Source organism: Emydura macquarii, unplaced genomic scaffold (genome assembly GCF_026122565.2).
Source record: "Emydura macquarii macquarii isolate MOO-44397 ecotype Brisbane River unplaced genomic scaffold, CSIRO-AGI_Emac_v2 contig_480, whole genome shotgun sequence".
Lineage (NCBI taxonomy): Eukaryota > Metazoa > Chordata > Testudines > Chelidae > Emydura > Emydura macquarii.
The window spans coordinates 6,164,564-6,184,609 of NW_027130617.1; the positions used below are offsets into that span (position 1 = coordinate 6,164,564).

Consider the following 20,046-nt stretch of genomic DNA (forward strand, 5'->3'; position numbering starts at 1 on the left):
GCCGCGAGAGGCCGGCGGGGCTGAGCTGAGTGTTCGCTGTCCGCTCGCCCCCGTGACAGGGCGGCCTCTGGCCTTGCTGCTGCTCGGCCCCTTCCCTGGGCTCTAGGACCCCGACAAGGGAGGTGGGCCCCGAGCGCCGGACGGTACCGGGGCGGGCTCCTCAGACAGCGCCCGCAGTACGGGCCAGGGGAGCCCCGCAGCGTTTCTCTGCAGCCCGTGAGACCGTCCCGGTGAAATCCCGGCCCTGCTGAAGTCTCTGCGGCTTTTTCCGTAGGCCAGAGCCTGCAGCAGGGCTGGGCGGGGGCCACTCACCCCAGCCAGCGGCTCCTGCACGGCTGTTTCCGGGATTGCCATGGCATCCCTCACACAAACAGCGCCGTGAAGCATGAAACCCTGTCGGATCGCTGTCGGAGCGCGCTGGGCTGCACTGGTATTTCCATGGTGTCCCCTGTGCTGTGTGCTTGCAGACGTGGAGTTTACACTGGGAAGCCCCTAGCAGATCACCTGCAAACTGATGTTATTCACTTTAGACCAGTGGTTTTAAACCTTTTTCCATTTGCGGATTCCTAACAAATTTCGAATGGAGGTGTGGACCTCTTTGGAAATCTTAGACCTAGTCTGTGGACCCCTGGGGTCCGTCCTGGGACCGCAGGTTGAAAACTACTGCTGTACTCAAATACTCTGCAAGCTGCTCTTCCTGTCCCTTGGTCACTCAAGATACATACCCTTGGTATGATCACCATTCCACTCAAAACTACTTAAAAGCCCCAAGAGAAGTTTTATAATACCGAAGTATTAGCTGTTTGTCTCCATTTCCATGTGCAATGGTTTCTAGAGTGTAAATTAGAATGGGGAGCGGAGGAAAGAATTTCATCTCCCCAGAGCTTTTCCATTCTAAAATTCAGGAATCTCTCTCAGGCCTCCCCAACCAGATATAACATCACTGAATGAACCTGTTGGGAACCAAACTCATTAACTAAACTTGCCTTGTAGGATTTAACAAGTGAGTTCTCAAATAATGGGTTTGGCTGATGGTGTTTGGGAAAGTCAAGCTAATGCTTCAACTTCAAGGACCAGTCTAGAGAGTATATTTTTGTGTGTAATTTCCTAAGTTTAAAAAACAAGCTAACTGGAAAAGCAGAAATTTCATCATATGGTGACACATTAGCTTCCATATGGTTCATCAGCAGGGTTAGAAACTATAGATTCACATTACAATCCTGTTTCACTTGAGCTCAGAGTAGTAATTTATAGAAGTAGTAGGTTGTCATACTCTGTATGTGGAACAGCCATGAGAGGGTGGATGAGAGATCCTTTGCCAGTGAATTTAATAGATGTTTGCTTACAGCAGAAGAATGCTGAGACTCAGGAATCTTGAGTTCCATCAGGTTCTAGAGAACCTTGTGGCCACAGACCCTTCTGCCTGTGCACCCTCCAGCCTGTCTGAGTCCCAGACTTCTCTTCCTCCCTCATCCTCCACTAACCTAGCTCCTCAGCCTTCCCTCCTCTCAATCCCCACTCTTAGCCAATCCCAGTATTGCCCCTCTCTTGGTTCCAAGTCTCCCTCCCTGGGATCCTCATGCCAGTCTCTCATCAGCCTCCTTGTCCCAAATTTGCATTCCCCCAAGCACCTCATCTAATTTCAGGTTCCCCTTCCCTCATATACCCCCGTTCCTTGTCCCAGACTATTACTTCTGCTGCCCCATCCTGGTCCAGCTCTAGTTCCCTCTGCATTTGAGTAAGGTAGCTTCTTTCTCTCTCCATGCTGCCTGGGCACCAGCAGGTGGAGCATTGAGAACACAGGAGAGTCTTCCTCCTTTCAGTTATTGGGCCTGTCACCACTGGGACCCACAGCAACTGCAAAGAAAATCCAGCTCATTGTGTATAGGAACTTTGGAGAATTTAACTAACAAACTCTAACAAGTCTCTGAGCATGTGCAAAATGAAATTTTTTAGGGGTTTATAAGTTGGCCAATTTAGTTTTTCATAGGGATGGTGATAAGTACATCCCTGTCAAATTTCAAGCCCTTGCTCCAAAGCATGGAAGCTCTAAAGCTTCTCAATGCGGTGGGTGTAAGAATTTTTTTAATATAGACAAAACAGTAAACTTTTCCCTAATCTCATTCTTGAAAATGGCTGCTACATGTTTGCTGAAACTATCCAACGAAAATTCAGCCTTTAGGCCGGTATCTGGCCTGGGAAATTTCAGCCAGAATCCTTAAAGTTGGGCAAAGTTATAAGCAACTGAAAACATAGTGTTATAATGTGAAGTGTTGGTACCCTTAAAGTATAGATGGTACTACCAGCTCCACCTATAATAGTCACAGCACTTACAATATTTCACTTGGGATGGTATGCTACAATCTTTTAGTCCTCATTGTTATGAATGCTTTCTTGACATTTGATCTACATTTTTCTTTTAAGATACATTATTTTTATCTGGTATAAAATTAAATAATTTTTTAAATAATTGAAGAATGAGTTCTTGAATTGTTTCTAGTACTTTACAGTTGCATATTTGTTACATAGGAGGATAAATGTTCGAGTGAGGATTGAGCTACAATCAACTTCTAATCCTGTTCATAGAAAGGTGTGTGGTGTTCTTCTTTAAGTATTTTAAATATCTTACTGATAGCAGTAGCAAAGATAGCAAAATGAAGTTTTACCACATCTGGGTTTTTAGCAGGTTAGGGTCTTAAAAGTCTGGTCTTTATTAGTATTCGTGTTTGTTTGCATTTGTTGGGTTAGGTTTTTTCCTTGCCTTATTAGCCCTTTATCTCAGTTTTACAGTTTCATAGGTCTTAGTAACACATGATGCATTTGAGGGTTGATAACCACAACAGTTTAGAGAGCCCATGGCTAGCAACAGAGTTATTTTCCAGCAATGACCCATCTTCTTTATGTTTGACTCTTTTATTTTAGAATTCTAAACTGTTGTTGATTAAAAAGATGTGTTGTCTGAATTTCACACAATTCCCTTTTCTCTTTAATTAAAAAAAGCACTTCATGATATGGTGAAGGTAATACATTGTAATTTTTATAGATAGCTGCTCTAGATTTTTTTTTTTTGGAATATATGTAGTCCATCATCATAGCATCGTTTTGCCTATTGCAAGACAAAGGCCTCATGTTATTCCTAAACATCTTTGACATACTTACTTTTTTTTTTTTTTTTTTTTTTTTTTTTAAATCACGGGGAAATTCTCACCCTTTCTCCAGTCTCTTTTTATGCTGGATAAAAGGGTCACAGCAATGAAAAGGGACTTTAAAAGCCCAGGTCCCAAGTGGGGGTCTATGGAGCATATCTGTGGGGTCTGCAAAAGACTTAGGCTATGTCTTCACTGACGGCGGCAAATTCGCTGCCGTCAGATCGACTTCTCTGGATCGACTGAGTGATTGGTGAAGACCCGCTCAAGTCGATCCAGAAATCGACATATTAAGACCACCTTCTCAAGTGGCGTAGCACTGCGGCGACGGGAACGCGGTTTCCGTCGGTGCAGTGCAGTGAAGACGGCGCGCAGAACAGAAACAGAGAAGTTGACGGGAGTTACGCAAGTTTTTTGTGTAGCTTGTGTAACGCCGGTCGACTGCTGCCAAATCTCTGAGGTAAGTGAAGACAAGCCCTTAGACTGAAAACTGACTAAACAGAATTCAACTATATGTACAGACAGGCACCTCAATGTAAAATGTTTAGGGGTTTGCAAATGAAAAAAGGTTGAGAACCACTGGTTTAAAACCCTCATCGCTCTCTCTCCATCAGGGCTGTGTGTTCTGTGCTATGCCTCTAAGAGCTGCAGCACCGAAACTCACCCTTAGTAGTTAGTTGGTCTGTTGGTGGTTACCTTCCATTGGTTTCTGTTCTATTTTTAATACAGTCCATATTTATCATTGGTACTTGGAACAGGACCATACAATCAATTATACCTTTGCTTTGGAAATCTTTGGCTGCTGAAAGTTTAAGCTGCTTTGCTTTAAAATTAGGATCTTTGTGGGAGGTGGCATTCTATCTTCTGTAATACTTAAAATAGAAATTGCATTACAATGCAATATAAATAATGTTTTTTCACTCTTAGCGGTCATAGGTATCTCTTATTTGCTGTAGAAAGTTAAAACATTTTTGTGTATTGTCTGAATATATTAATCGGTTTATAATGTTTAAAATAATGACCTTTAAAAATGTTTATTTTTAGGACTTAGTTGTCCAGTTGACTGATGATACTGACCCCTTTTTTCTTTATAACCTTGTTATATCTGAAGAAGAATTTCAAAGGTAAGTTGTTAAGTTAATGTGCTGTTTATAAAACATTAAGAATGGATGGATAATTTTTTAATTTTAAAAAGTTCTGCTTGACAATCAAATAATAGAACTTGGCTCTTATTGCATTTTCTGCTGAAGATTGCTTAGTACTTTATCAAAGAAGATACAGTGGAATGTCAGAGTTACGAACACCTCAGGAATGGAAGTTGTTCATAAATCTGAAATGTTTGTAACTGAACAAAATGTAGAGGAAGTTTATAACTGAACATTGACGTAGTAAGGTTTCAAAGCTGTGTTATGCAGAAGAAAAATGCTGCTTTCTCTTTTTTTAGTAGTTTATGTTTAACACGGTACTGTATTTGCTTTATTTTTTTATTTGGTCTCTGCTGCTGTATACTTTCGGTTCCAAATGAGGTGTGTGGTTGACTGGTCAATTCATAACTCTGGTGTTCATAAATCTGAGGTTCTACTGTAGTGTCATTCTCCTCTGTGTATAGCTGGAAAACTGAGGAATAGGGAGGTGAAGTGACTTGTCCAAAGTCATTCAGGGCAATGATGGAAACCTGGTTTCCTGATTTTTCAGTCTGGTACCCTATCCACTAGACCACACTGCCTCCTACTTTTGTATCCCTAAAACCTTTTCTGGGTGTCTATGAATATTTGCAAGCATTTCAATTGGATTACTCTCAAAAGCAAGGATTATTTCTATGAGTAAGGGTTCACAGAATTGGGCGATTCAATTAAAGGTATATTTTGGATCATCACTTTGTTGGGTCTCAGTTTAATTGTAATAACTCAGGAAAAAGACCTCAATGTGGACAGCTCAATGAAAATCTTTGCTCAATATAGAGTGGCAGTTAAAAAGGAGGAAAAAATCCCAAACTTATTTCTAGTAAATCCTAGAGGCCATAGTCCTATCTGCTCCATTATGCTAGGCTTAATGTATATACACACAATAAGAGAAAGTTCCTGCCTAAAAGAGTTTACATTGTTAAGGCCCTTATTTAATACATTTATCCAAGTAATTGTTAACCCTATATAATATAGTGTGCTCAAAGATGATTTTAATTTGAAAGATTTTAATTTTTTCTCTCTTTATGCAGTTTAAAATGCCAACAAGGTCTTTTGGTAGATTTCTCTGCTTTTCCGCAAAAATTTATAGATCTACTTCAACAGTGCATTCAGGAACAAAACAAAGATACCCCCAGGTAAATAATATTTTGGTACCACATTACCAACTTTAAAAAAAAAAAAAAAAAATCCTTACACAAAACACACACACAGAACAAGCCAAGCACTCTCAAGAAGCAACATAAGACCAAGGAAAGTCAATGGAACTTAGACTTCAAGTGCGTATTTCATTTTTGAAAATGAGAATTTTCACTTCAGTGCCTCTGAAAATGTTGTCCCTTATCCAGTGTGTTTTATTTTCATTAAGTTCTTCTAAAGTGCATGCATCTTTAGGGTATTTTTATTTGTAATATGAGTGACTCACTTTTATAAAATCTCAGAAAAAGCAAAAACTACATATTCATTTATTTATTTTGCATGCAGGAATATTTTTGGTGCTGGCATTATATGATATTTATGTGAAAATACTGTTGCAGTCTTGGAGTCCCTTTTATGTTAACATAACATTAAGTCAGTAAAGATTTAGGCCCTGATTTTACAACTGAATCCTCCAAGCAGGTGGTGCTTCTGGATCTATGTAGAGCCAGTTGCGTGATAAGTGCCTTAGTGATTATTATTTTATAAAGAGATGGTGGAATTTACAGATAACAGTTTTGGTAAACAAAGGTATGTACTAAATGTGGTTGTACTATTTTGTTTTTAGGTTTTTGCTGCAATTAGTTTCTTCAGCATCTGTTTTAGATCACACACCAGCTTTTTTAAATGTAGTGGAGACAAACCCATTTAAACATCTTACACATCTCTCACTAAAATTCCTGCCAGGAAATGATGCAGAAATAAAGAAGTTTTTAGCAATCTGTTTGAAATGTATTAAGGTAAGACTAGATTTGCAATATTCCTAATTAGACCCTGATCCTCTAAACACTTAATGATGTGGAATGGTTTTTTGTGGCTAATTTTAATTCATGTTGTGGCTTTGCATATAGTTATTTAGATATATGTTTTATAATTAAATCAATACTCTCTCTAAGGATAAAAATATCATAGACCTATGTCTATTTAAAACTAAATATGATTATCTGAATTAGCAGAAAATAGAGACTTTAGATGTGTGGTGAATGTGGCAATGCAATTGTTGAGTTAAATGAGCCTCTCACTATCGGTTGCCTCATGGCTTTGTGCTGATCGTCTGTCCAATGCAAGACTGAAATACTGTAAAATTATGGGCTTTGATCCTGCTGTTGGATCTGTACATGCATACCTTTGTGTAAATACAGAGCCTTCTTGAGTTCAGTGGGATTTCATTTGCTGTTTGTAGATTGGAAAGTGAAGTTGATGTATTTGGTAGCATATCAGGTTTAAATAATGTGAAATGAACAATGATCTCAATCCTCAGCCTGCAATCCACTTCCTACTAACTTCTTCGCATGTAATATTTGTCTTTCTATTTTAGTGCAATGTAATTGTAAACTGCCTCTTTAACATAAACTATTTCTAAAAGAAAAGGTTAAAGATTAACATCTTAACCCTTATCTAGGTGTTAATGCAACTCCTTTTTAAACAATAGTCTTTCTGCAAAGATCCTATTTTCTTGGGGAAATTTTGGGGAAAATAAATTCAATTTTAGGGTTTGTGAAATATTATTATTCAGTATTTAGGCTGTTTTGAGAAGACTTTGCTACTAGTGTAATGGACATGTATTTTTGGACAATAGAATGTATTGCTGAAATAATGGAATACAATGCTAAATGTTTTTAAATTGAAAATAAGATTATATTGATTTAAAATGTCAATTATACGTAGGAAGAAAAGTTGTTGTTGGAACAAAAGTTTAAAAAAACTGAAGATGACCTTACTAGACAGCTGAGCTACATACAGCAGGTAACTGATGTTACGTCTTCCTGTCTTTGGCATAACAAGTGTTCAGTGTTTTGAGTTTTCTATAGCATACCGCATGCAAAAATGTATTATAAATTGAGAATTTCAGTAGGGTCCAGTTTAGACCGCTTTGTAAAATACTGTCTTTTCTTGTTTCGTATCTAATCTTATATCTGTGCATTTATTTTGAATGTTGTGGCCTGTGGAGCATTTACTGCTAGTGGCCAGTAGAGGTCTGGGCATGCAGAAGGAGGTGAAGTGCAAAAATAGCCAGCATGATGAGCTGTTCTGAAGAAAGGTCAAAACATCACACTAAAAACACTTTACTTTTCCCTGTAAGCAATTGCCATTAGAACATTGTGATCAGAAATAGGAGAATAAGTAGTTCATAAGACTTTCTACATTGAAATGTGTGCCACACAATAAAGATAATTCAAAACCCCTTACTTTTGTGTGATGTATGAAGCAAAGAAAAATAGGATTAAAATTGTGGGTGTGTATGTTCTAAAATTCTATTTAAGATGGATGGTGGGTCCAGTAGTGGTTTCACTTCCATTTTAAAGAGGATGATAGCTGTGAGTTATACTGTAAAACTACACAGACAGCACTTTGGCAGTTCTTGAGTTAAGGATAAAGAGCCTTTATATTCCGTTTTTTTTTTTCTTCTTCTTCTGTGGGCTTGTCAGGCAGTTGAAATTTTTAAAACATATTATCTAATTCCTTTTTTTGTAATTTTTATAGACTTGGAACTGCTGTACACTTGTCATTGCAAATGTAAAAGAAAAATGCTACCAAGATGCTTTCCTATTGAAAAGATTGTATTTACAGTTCTATGGCATGGCTGTTGAGTGTGTTTACCCTTATTTCTACTTGATAGGAGAGACTACCATGTAGCGGTTAGAGCATAAGATTGGGAATTATGATTCCTTTACCAGCATTGTTTGATTACCCTCTAATTTCCATCTGCAAAACTGAGATATACATCACTGGGTAGTGTGAAGATTCCGTTAATTTTCTGTAGAGCACTTTGAGCTCTGCAGATGAAAATCACAATATAGTGCAAAATATTATTCAGTATAATATATATTTTTCAAGATTCTTTATGCTGTCTCAACCAACACAGAGCTTGTCAGAAAAGAGCCGGGAATTAGATAAGTTGAGAAGTGAATGGACATCACATACAACAACGCTAACAAATAAACATGCTCAGGAATTGACAAATGAGAAAGAAAAAGCTCTCCAGGTATGAGAACCAAAAGAGAAACAAACAAATCATACACATTTAGTAGTTTTTTAGTTTAAGGTTAGGTTCACTGAAGCACTTCTTGCTTTGTTTTCCAATTTATCTTTTCATTATAGGTGCAGACTCAGAACCAACAACAACATGAACAACAGAAAAAGGAATTGGAAAGTTTGCATCAGAGAAGTATCCAACAGCTTCAGAATCGACTATCAGAACTAGAGATTGCCAACAAGGATCTAACAGAAAGGAGATACAAAGGAGATTCCACAATTAGAGAACTTAAAGCAAAACTTTCTGGGATAGAAGATGTATGGAATGTTCATTTGTATTTTCAAATCTATATTTTTATAGGGATAACACTGTCAATATACTCATACAATATACAGTGTGATCAGTTGAGAATACTGCAGATGTTCAGATAGTGGGAATACATACTTCAGGTTCTGAAGTCTTCATTTTCATTAACTTTTTATATTGTCTTATTTATAACCTGGGTTAAGAGTTAGATATGCTTATTCAAACTTAAGTTAGTGCAGTGTTTGTTTTATTTAAACAATATTTCTTTCAAACATTTTAGGAGTGCCAGAGAGCAAAGCAAGAAGTGCTGTCATTGCGTCGGGAGAATACTACCCTGGATGCTGAATGCCATGAAAAAGAGAAACACATTAATCAGCTACAAACACGGGTTGCTGTTTTGGAACAAGAGATCAAAGATAAAGACCAGCTAATTATTAGGACAAAAGAAGTATTAGATGCAACACAAGAACAAAAGGTTCCATTAGTTTCTAAATGCACTATTTCTAAAGTACTGTAGAATCATGCTTTAATTGTTGTTCACAACTGGGCTATTGTGGATCAGCAGATTTTGTGAAGTGGCAAGTAGATCTACCATGATTTAAAAAATTAAGGTTACAGCGTTGCAAAATATATTTGACTCATTTTGACCAATGTAGTTTAGTTAACAATTATAATACTTCATGGTCCAACAGTAAGTAAATGTACACTAATATATTTTGTAAAAGTAATAATCTCTTACTATTAGATCTTTGCTGACATATGAAACTGAGTTTTCTATGTTTAAAAACTGGATTAGTGATGTGAAAATTAGCGAGGTGATTCTTCTAGTAGTGTCCTTATGTGTGCTCAACTTCAAGTGTGTATGTGCCCCATGAATCTTTTATTAGAGATTTTAGGTAGCAGGGCACATTTGGCCCACACGTGTGCTATTCTGCCTCATGCTCTGCACTGTGGTTATATAGAGCTGCATGGGCAAACTGTTCCTTGTCCACCACCTTGGCCTGAGATGGAACTTCAGGAGTGTTCGAGTTGAGCTTACCTCAACTAGTTTTTTTTTGTAGTTTTACTTAGGTAGCTAGTTGTGGTGGTGGTAGTAGTAGTAATTATTTTATTTTTGGTAAGGACTGTTTGTCCTTTTAATTTTAATTTTTTTCCCCCTGCGAGGAACACTAGGTTGCTGGGAGGGTGTGCCCAGCTCATCGGCTTTTAAACACCTTTCATGCTGGGAGGCTACCCCGATGAATGATGGGCACTTCCAGTGCATCCATTGCCTTGGGAAGTCACTCATCCATATCTTCCCTCCCCTCCCCCCCCCGCCCCCCAAAAAAAATTAAAAATCAAATGTTAAAATCAAGAGCCAGAAAAAATCAGGAGATTAAATTGAGTTTTGTGATGGAGAGTTCCCTCTGTCCAGCTTGTGAACTAGGTCGGAAGACCCTGCCTCCATACACTGGTCTCCAAGCAAATTTGAGGTCCTCAACCACTTTGGCGTAACACTCCCTTACAGCTTCTAAGAGGAAAACTAAAAAATCCTCTCAAAAAGACTCTAGGAAACAGAGCTCAGATTCGCTAGGAAGGGAATCTGCTTCAAAGAAACACTGGTTGCCGATTGAGACAACTACTTCTGTGTCCATCAGTTCCCAACTCCAATACCCATGAGACTGCTGATTTCTCAAGTACTGTGAGCACCACTAAACCCAAAGAATCTAAGGGATCATTGGCACTGTCAGAAGATTGAGGTGACAAGGAGAAGACTATCTCTTCTAAGTTAGTACTTAAAAGATCCTTGTAGGATTAACCAGGCTTGTGGTATCTTCTATTTCTGTACTGCAGAAGATCAGACTATCATCTAGTGGTCGCTCTTTGTAGTGCATAAAGCCTACAGTACCATCATAATCACCTCTGCTCAGGCTGCAGCATCAGTATCGATCACCGTGTCGGCACTGCAGGAGTTCAGATTTTCACAACACCTCACAGTTACAAAGATGCCCGACTCCCCTTTGATCGGCACCGAGGACTTCTGGGTCTCAAGATGTTCACCCAGTACCAACAGAGTCACCACCTTTTTCTACTGGTGCTCCACCTCTACAAAGTGATGATGATGGGAATTCCTCACTGGTTTCTTAAATTTAGGTTCAGAGTTCCTCTCCTCACTCAGATTATTCTGGAGCCTGCTAGGGAGATGGAACATATTTGAGAAAGACACCCTTAAGTTCCATCTTAGTGGTATGAGCATTTGTGAATACCTCCACATATACTGCATGGACACCCTCAATGGCTGTGCCGGGATCTCTGAGGGCATACTGCCAATAATTCTCTAGGACCCCTCGCATCACTCATTGCCATGATAAGGGTAAACAGTCCCCTCCATCCTGAAGGCCTTGAACCACAAGGAGAGACTTTCGAGGTGCAGGAGGCGAGAGCAGACAATGAGGTTACCCTGCTAAAAACATTTCTTCACCATCATCCCAGGCTGATGATTTCAAACAGTTCCAGGACTTCATTGAAAGAAGAGTGGTCTCCTTACAAATATCACTTGACGAGTTTAAGGAATCACAACATAAACTGCTAGATTATTCTGCATACAGCTTCATTTGCCCAAATTGTAGTACCTATTAATGAGGCTCTGCTGCTCCTGCAAAAGTAATCTGGCATACCCCAGTGACAATACTACCTACCTGTAAAAGGGCTCCTAAGAAACATTAGATTCCATCTAAAGATTTGGAATTTTTCTCATCCCTCTCCCAACTCCCTAGTTGTTGAGGCTGTAAATAAACGTGGAAGCCAGCACAACGCTAAATCAGTGCTATACTATAAAGATCAGAAGTGTCTTGATTTATTTGGGTTGCAAATTATATTTGACTGTGACTCCATTATTTAAAATCTCCAAGTATCAGGCATTGATAGTGAAATATAATCACACCAGCTATAGAGTTCAATTTGTTTATTGAGCATCTGCCACCAGAACAGAGGAACCAATTTCAGTCAATCATTACAAGAATCATTACATTCCCAGAACATCCTTGCAGGCCTCTCTGGATGCAGCTGACATAGCTGCTCACTCTGTTTGTTTCTACAGTGGTAGTCATGAGAAGGACCTCTTGGTTTCATCTCTGAGTTTCAGAGCAAGGTCAAGGACCTTTCCTTTTGACGGTTTAAAAATGTTTGTAGAGAATACCAACAAGTCTCTGCACACATTAAAAGATTCCAGGGTCAATATGCATTCCTTGGGAATTTACACAACCACAAAATTTAGTAAGTCCCAGACAGTGCAGAGATCTTATCCTGTTCAGTTCTGCAGCTACCAGGGGCCCTATGAACCTCAATCAATGAAAGAGACACGTTCCAGAAAGACCCTCTGCTGTACAGGAATCAACCTTGCAAACCTCATCACCAAAAAAACCCAATTTTGATAAGGTGGTTGAGGTTCTGAGTTACCTCTCCTTCTTCTTACCAGCTGCAATGGTTCACATGGCTTCTTCACTTTGGGGACTGCCTTTTTCACTTCCAACAAGCTTGGGAGGGAGTGTATCATTCAGACGAGTGGGTTTTAGAGATCATATCAGCAGGATACTCCATCCTCTTTACTTCCCTTCCCTTCCCCATCCCTTTTCAGGGACCCCTCTCACAAGCATCTCTAAAATAGGAAATAGACTTCCATTTGAACTTAGGTGCTGTATAACTAGTTTTGTATGAGAGAGATGGAAGGGGTTTTATTCCAGGTACTCACTGGTTCCAAAAAAGAGAGGCAGGTGGAGACTCATTCTAGATCTAAGGCTTCTCAATAAGTTTCTGAGGATACAGAAATTCAAAATGGTAACACTTGCAGCAATAATACTGTTATTGGACCTGGGGGATAGGTCAAGGGATGAGAACCAATCAGGTGCATATTTCCATATAATGATTCACCCTTCCCTCAGAAGGGTCAAAACCATTTTCAATAAAGAGTGCTTCCATTTGGTTTCTCTTCTGCTTCCAGAGTGCTTTGAAGGTTCTGTTAGTGATGGCGGCTTTGCAGAATAGAAATCCTAATATTCCCATATCTTGACAATTGGCTGCTAAAGGGGACACACCTACAGAGAAACCTCGGTGGCTATGCAAAAGGCCATAGCATTGTTTTTTGGCTTGGGACTGCACTTAGATGTTCAGAAGTTTACCTTGACACAGACTAGAGTTCATAGGAACTTATCTCCGTGCATTAGCAGCTGATGCCTACCTCCCAATGCACAGGTTTACAACCCTACCTAATTCAGTCTCCAGACACTGGTCAAAAACTGTCTTCAGTTGGAGCATATGGCAGCTGGTACTTTTATGATAAGCTATGCAAGATTACACATGTGCTGCCTCCCTGAGTGGCACAGAACTGTTTATTCACTGAGCAAACACAGCTTGAACGAACTATTCTTGGTTCCTACTATTATGAAGAAGACCCTTGACTAGTGGAAAGACCCTCACAACATTTGTTTAGAAGTCCCCTTTGCTCAGCCATCTCATAAGAACAGCCATTCTGGGTCAGACCAATGGTCCATCTAGCCCATTTTCCCGTCTTCCGAGAGTGGCCAATGCCAGGTGCTTCAGAGAGAATGAATAGAACTGGTAGTCCTCTCCAACAGCCATAATTAGAACAGATGCATCCCTTTGGGATGGGGAGTACATCTCCACGCTAACTGCTCAGGGCACATCAACACTACACATCAAATTACTGGTGTTCAGGACATTCATGAATGCTTGTCTCCATTTTATGCCATTGATCTGGGCAAATATGTGAAGATCATGATAACCAATACATCATGCATGTTTTATGTCCACCATCAAGGGACAGTGAGATCACCATCCCTCTGCGCCGAGGCAGTGAGACTCTGAAATTGGTGTGTATGAAGTCACATCAGTATTTCAACAGCTTACCATCCTGGCATTTGAAACATCACCATGGATACCTCCAGCGGATGCTTCTGTCAGGATCATGAATGGGGGATTGTACTCCACTGCATATTTCAGTGTTTGGGCATCCCATAGGTAGACCTGTTTGTTATGGCCAGAAACAAGAAGTGCTTTCAATTCTACTTGGGGGATGGACGGATTGGGCCACCATTCCTTGGGAGAAGTCTTTCTCCTTTGCAGGATGTCGGGTCTGTTGTATGTGTTTTCTCCAACTCCTCTAATATCCAAGCCATTGAACAAGATAAGTAAAGACAAGGCCAGAGTTATTCTGGTGGTTCTAACATGGCCAAGACAGACATGGTTTCCTTACCTCATCCAGTTGGCTGCTTGTCAACCAGTCACTCTCCAGACCATTCCTCATCTTCTGTCTCAGGATGTCAGTCAAATTCTTCACCCCAACCTTGGGGCTTTTCACCTCAAAGCATGGCTGATTGCTGATTCACAGGGTTAGAAATGACCTATTCTGAGGAAGTGAGAAGAGTAATGTTACATAATGGGGAGCAGTCTACGTGTAATACTTACCTACAAAAATAGATGAGATTCAGCCACGGATGTGACTTAAGACACTATTCATCTGCGTCCTCTTTGCTGTCAGATATACTAGATTACATTCTAGAACTGAAGACAGGTTTGTTTTTAAGTTCCCTTAGGGTACACTGGGCAGCTATTATGGATTCCATTTCCTGGTGGAGGGCTTTTCAGTGAACACACATCTGATGATTGTAAGGTTTCTCAAGGGGTTAGGGAATCTCTTTCCATGACTCCAACTGTCCTGCCCCAGTCTGGGACCTCAGCTTAGTTTTAATTGCTTTACAAGACTTCCCTTTGAGCCAATGGCAATCTAATGAGGGATAATGTGGAAGAAGCTGAAGTACTCAATGCTTTTTTTACCTTGGTCTTCACAGACAAGGTCCGCTTCCAGACTACTGCACTGTGCAGCACAGTATGGGAAGGAGGTGAGCAGCCCTCAGTGGTGAAAGAACACGTTCCGGACTATTTAGAAAAGCTGGACATGCACAATTCCATGGGGTTGGATGCAATGCATCCGAGGGTGCTGAGGGAGTTGGCATATGTGATTGCAGAGCCATTGGCCATTACCTTTGAAAACTTGTGGTGGTCGGGGGAGGTCCCAGATGATTGGAAAAAGGCAAATATAGTGCCCATCTTTAAAAAAGGGAAGGAGGAGGATCCGGGGAACTACAGACCAGTCAGCGTCACCTCAGTCCCCAGAAAAATCTTGGAGCAGGTCCTCAAGGAATCCATTTTGAAGCACTTGGAGAAGAGAAAGATAATCAGGAACAGTCAGCATGGATTCATCAAGGGCAAGTCATGCCTGACCAACCTGATTGCCTTCTGTGATGAGATGACTGGCTCTGTGGATGTGGGGAAGGCGGTGGATGTGATATACCTTGAATTTAGCAAAGCTTTTGATACAGTCTCCCACAGTATTCTTGTCAGCAAGCTAAAGAATTGTCTAAAGCTAAAGCTTGTCAGCAAGCTAAAGAAGCTAATGGATTGGATGAATGGACTATAATGTGGATAGAAAGCTGGCTGGATTGTCATGCTTAATGGGTAGTGATCAACGGCTCAATGTCTAGTTGGCAGCCAGTATCAAGTTGAGTGTCCCAAGGGTCGGTCCTCAGACCATTTTTGTTCAACATCTTCATTACTGATCTGGATGATGGGGTGGATTGCACCCTCAGCAAGTTTGTGAATGACACTAAGCTGGGAGAAGTGGTAGATACCCTGGAGGGTAGGAATAGGATACAGAGTTACCTGACAAATTGGAGGATTGGACCAAAAGAAATCTGAGGAGGTTCAACAAGGACAAGTGCAGAGTCCTGCACATAGAACAGAAGAATCCTATGCACCGGTACAGACTGGGGATTGACTGGCTAAGCAGCAGTTCTGCAGAGAAGGACCTGGGGGTTACAGTGGACAAGAAGCTGGATATATGAGTCTATAGTGTACCCTTGTTGCCAAGAAGACTAACTGCATATACTGGGCTGCATTATTAGAAGCATTGCCAGCAGTCCGAGGGAAGTGATTATTCCCCTCTATTTGGCACTGGCGAGGCCACATCTGGAATATTGTGTCCAGTTTTGGGCCCTCCACTACAGGAAGGATGTGGACAAATTAGAGAGAGTCCAGCGGTGGGCAATAAAAATTATTAGTAGGCTGGGTCACATGACTTATGAGGAGAGGCTGAAGGAACTGGGCTTATTTAGTCTGCAGAAGAGAAGAGGCAGGTTTTGATAGCGACCTTCAACTACCTGAAGGGGGGGGCTTCCAAAGAGGATGGAGCTAGGCTGTTCAGTGGTGGCAAATGACAGAACGAGGAGCAGTGGTCTCAAGTTGCCATGGGGGAGGTCTAGGTTGGATATTAGGAAAAACATTTTTCTTGGGGGGATGGTGAATCCCTAGAATGGGTTACCTAGGGAGGTGGTGGAACCTCCATCCTTAGAGGTTTTTTAAACCTGTTTTGACAAAGCCCTGGCTGGGATGAAATTGTTGGGGTTGGTCCTGTTTTGAGCAGGGGGTTGGACTAGATGACCCCCTGAGGTCCTTTGCAGCCCTAATCTTCTATGATTCTATGTTCATTTCTTGACTTATCTATCTTATCTTCTTGGTAATCTTTATTTCTGTTCAAAGAGTTGGAGAGATTGGGAGTCTGATGGCTTATCCCTGTTTTGCAGTATCCCTCAAGGACAAGGTTACATTGCAACCACATCCCAAATTCTTATCAAAGCTGTCATCTGACTTGCACATTAACCAATCTATTCATCTTCCGGTTTTCTTTCACACCTGAATAAGGAGGATGAGGCATTATATACACTCAATATGAGGAGGGCATTAACCTTTTACTTGGACAGGTCAAAGCCATTTAGAAAATGTCCTGGGTTGTTTTTTTGTCTATTGTAGAAGATCTAAGGAATTTCCAGTTTCCAAGCAAAGACTTTGTACATGGATATCTGGCTGTATTACATTTTGTTATCAGACTAAAGATCTCCAGCTTCCTTCCAGAGTATTCCCATTCAATTAGATATCTTTCTACTTAAATAGCCTGCCTTAAGAATGTTCCCATTGCTGAGATATGTAGAGCCACAACTTGGACTTCCATACACACCTTTTCTGAACATTATGCAGTAATTCATGACTAAGCCTCTGATGCTGTTTGGTTCTAATGTACTGTCTTCAATCTCTGATTCAACTCCGAAGCCGCTCCCCTCCTTAGAGGGTACTGCTCAGTAGTCACTTGAAGTGGAGCAGCCTATTCAAAGAAGGAGAGGTTACTCATCCTGTTCAGTAACTACTTCTTTGAGATGTCCCCCTATGGATGCTCCACCACTTGACCTCTTTGTCCTCTGCTTCAGAATTCTCTGCTATGGAGCTTTGTGGTTGAGAAGGAACTGAGAGTGGATCTTCTGTGCAGCTATATTTAGCCACGATGCAGAGCACAAGGCATAGAAGAGTGCATGTACAGGCCAAACAGGCACTGCAACCTAAAATCTCCAATTGGAAGGTGCATGGGTGCATGCACACTTGAAGTGGAGCATCCATAGGGGGACACATCTTGAAGAACAATAGTGACTGCACAGGGTGAACAAATCTGTCCTAACGCAAATTTTAATGAGTTTGATATAAATCAGATTTAAGTATTATGCTTTTTTTTTTTTTTTTTTTTTTTTTTTGACGCACAAAACCTTGCTAATGTAAAACTTTGATTTTTTGAAGGTGATACTGGAAGAAAATACAGAGAAGAAACAAATTCATATAGGAAAACTTGAAGCAACAATCAAGTCCTTATCTGCTGAACTTATTAAGGTTTGTTTAAACATGAAATTGTCCTAATCATGGGATTTCTTCATTTAGTTTTATGCATTGTTGTTCAATTTAGAAATTACTCTGTTTAATAGGCTAATGAAATTATCAAGAAGTTACAAGGAGATTTGAAAACTCTAATGAGTAAATTGAAATTGAAAAATACGGTAACAATTCAGCAAGAAAAACTCTTGGCTGAAAAAGAAGAGAAACTACAGAAAGAGCAGAGGGAATTGCAGGAGACTGGACAATCTCTTCGAATAAAAGAGCAAGAGGTAACAATTCAATATCTTAAACTTTAGTGCTATAACCACTTATGCATGTGCTTAAAGTTGTGTGTGCATTTAAGTGTTTGCAGGAGCAGGGCCTTGAATTGCTGTCTATAAAACTGAATGACTTTACCCATTTATGAAATGGTTTATTGAAACAGAATTCTGGCAAATGTTAGTGTAATGTATTTTTCTCCTTGATTATAGCATAGAGGAAATAGAGAGCCCAGTTCAGGTAAAACGCTCAATAAATGTTAGTAAAAGCCCTACATTTAGCTTGAATTGTTAAGTCCAATATTTTTTAAATAGTTAATATAACTATAAGCTTAATTGTTTGGATTCAACATGCTTTTGACCTAAACACGTTTTCAGATTTTAAAAAAATCTTTATTTTTAGAGCGTTTCTTGTATTACTAAAATTATTTTGATAAAAGTGAAAGACTTTTTTAAAAATCTAAGTTTCTTCCTCTCTTTATGCTTTGTTCGCATTTTGTATTTTATTTATCTCGGAGAATGAAAACATACTGGTCAGTTCACTTTCTGGTTCTCTTGCATGTTTTAAATAAAAAAACCCACAGACACTTCATGAATGTGGTTTGGAACTATATACTTTGTATCTGGACTGAACTTCCAGCAGAGAAAGCAGGGGTTCAGGGCCATCTCAGATTGTAGTTACTGTTAATTTTTATTAAAAGATTTGCTAAACCTAACTCCAACAATGAAAACTCTTCACCTTGTTACCCCTTTGGATACAAATAAAGAGAGGATGCTATATTTGTATGGGGCCAGATTTTACAGAGTATGAAATGTTCAGCAAATACAACTGAGTGTACAAAACTGTGAATCAACATACTTCTGAATTGCAGAAACAGGTAAAAGTTGAGAGAGCAGTTTTTCAGAGGCATAAATAGGTGTCCAATTCTAACTGACATCTGTGCATTTGAAATCAATCCCAAGAAAATAAGGATCTTTTTGTACTATGATTAATTTTGAATCTAAGTAATCTGTGTCCCTTTAAGATCAATTTTACTTCTAGGTCATTGATATTTATTTACACTATTATTCAGTTTTTAATTATTGACATTTCCTGATTATGCTTAAAATAATTAGTATGGAAACATTTCAGGTATGCAAGTTGCAAGAACAGTTAGAAACTGCAGTACAAAAACTGGAAGAAAGCAAGCAGCTGCTAAAAACTAATGAAAATGGTAGGTTTGCAGGATTCCTTCTTTAGGTCTGTCTTTTCTTGTTTTTGTATTAAAAACATTTTACTACTTCTTGAAGCTATATAGTGAAAGCAGAAATGGCTTAACTTGCAAATGCTAATAGCACAGATTGCTCACTTCATTATAGCATACTTGCAATTTCCTGCCCCACTCCTCTGCCCCCCCCCCCCCCCCCCCCCGCACAGCACACAAGGATCAAACAATTAGTAACCCCTCAGCTCATGTTTTCAGTATATTATAATAGCCCTAATTTGCTTGATGTGGTTGTTCACATAAAACAGAATTTTCCTTATAACTTTCCAAGTGTTACAGTTTTGAATTTGAGAAGGTTTACATGTGATTCTAAATTTAAGCCACATGACTGCATGAGTTAAAACAAGAATTGCACGCTAAATTACAAATTGATGCTTTGAAAATGTAGGCTCCAATCCTGCATGCTACTAATACGCATGCTTATGCTATCTACAAACAGATATCTACAAACATATTTAACATTAAGCATGTAAGCTTTCCCTTCCACTAAGGTCAATGAAACTGTTTACCTGCTTAAAGTTAAATATGTTTGTAGATATCCTACAGGTTTGGGGTCTTACTCTTTCTGCAGCACAATCAAAAGAATATTGAACTCAGTGAACTTTAAATCCAGCTCCATGGTCTCTAAATATTACATGTTTACCTCCCTATAATGTATATATTCTAATTAATACTCTGTGTTGCTGTTTATGAAAAATTAAGTAATCATAATGGAAATTTGAAAGATGATTATGCTCTTTAAGGTGACCTGATTTTTTTTTTTTTTTTTTTTTTTTAAAGCCATCTACTGGTTGAAGGAAAAAGTTAATCTGTCATCTGAGAGATGGGACTTGGGGGTGGGAATGTTTTCTGCTGCTGGAAAAATCTAACCACTCTGTTTAGGCACTAATCTCTTGTATTTATTACAGGCAGATCTGGTAGCAACACATATAGTTAAGGTTGCCCAGT

At 39.5% G+C, this 20,046-nt stretch overlaps 1 protein-coding gene across 1 annotated transcript in view; it reads left to right on the plus strand.

Annotated features, from left to right (window-relative positions):
• Positions 1 to 20,046, plus strand: part of SASS6 (SAS-6 centriolar assembly protein) — a 30,917-nt gene that overhangs the window by 417 nt on the left and 10,454 nt on the right. The window contains exons 2-12 of the mRNA XM_067538388.1: positions 2,530 to 2,590; positions 4,191 to 4,270; positions 5,362 to 5,466; positions 6,093 to 6,264; positions 7,193 to 7,270; positions 8,391 to 8,510; positions 8,627 to 8,818; positions 9,088 to 9,282; positions 17,484 to 17,573; positions 17,666 to 17,845; positions 18,966 to 19,047. Of these exons, the coding sequence (XP_067394489.1) occupies positions 2,530 to 2,590; positions 4,191 to 4,270; positions 5,362 to 5,466; positions 6,093 to 6,264; positions 7,193 to 7,270; positions 8,391 to 8,510; positions 8,627 to 8,818; positions 9,088 to 9,282; positions 17,484 to 17,573; positions 17,666 to 17,845; positions 18,966 to 19,047 (1,355 nt within the window). The remainder of the gene's footprint in view (positions 1 to 2,529; positions 2,591 to 4,190; positions 4,271 to 5,361; positions 5,467 to 6,092; positions 6,265 to 7,192; positions 7,271 to 8,390; positions 8,511 to 8,626; positions 8,819 to 9,087; positions 9,283 to 17,483; positions 17,574 to 17,665; positions 17,846 to 18,965; positions 19,048 to 20,046) is intronic.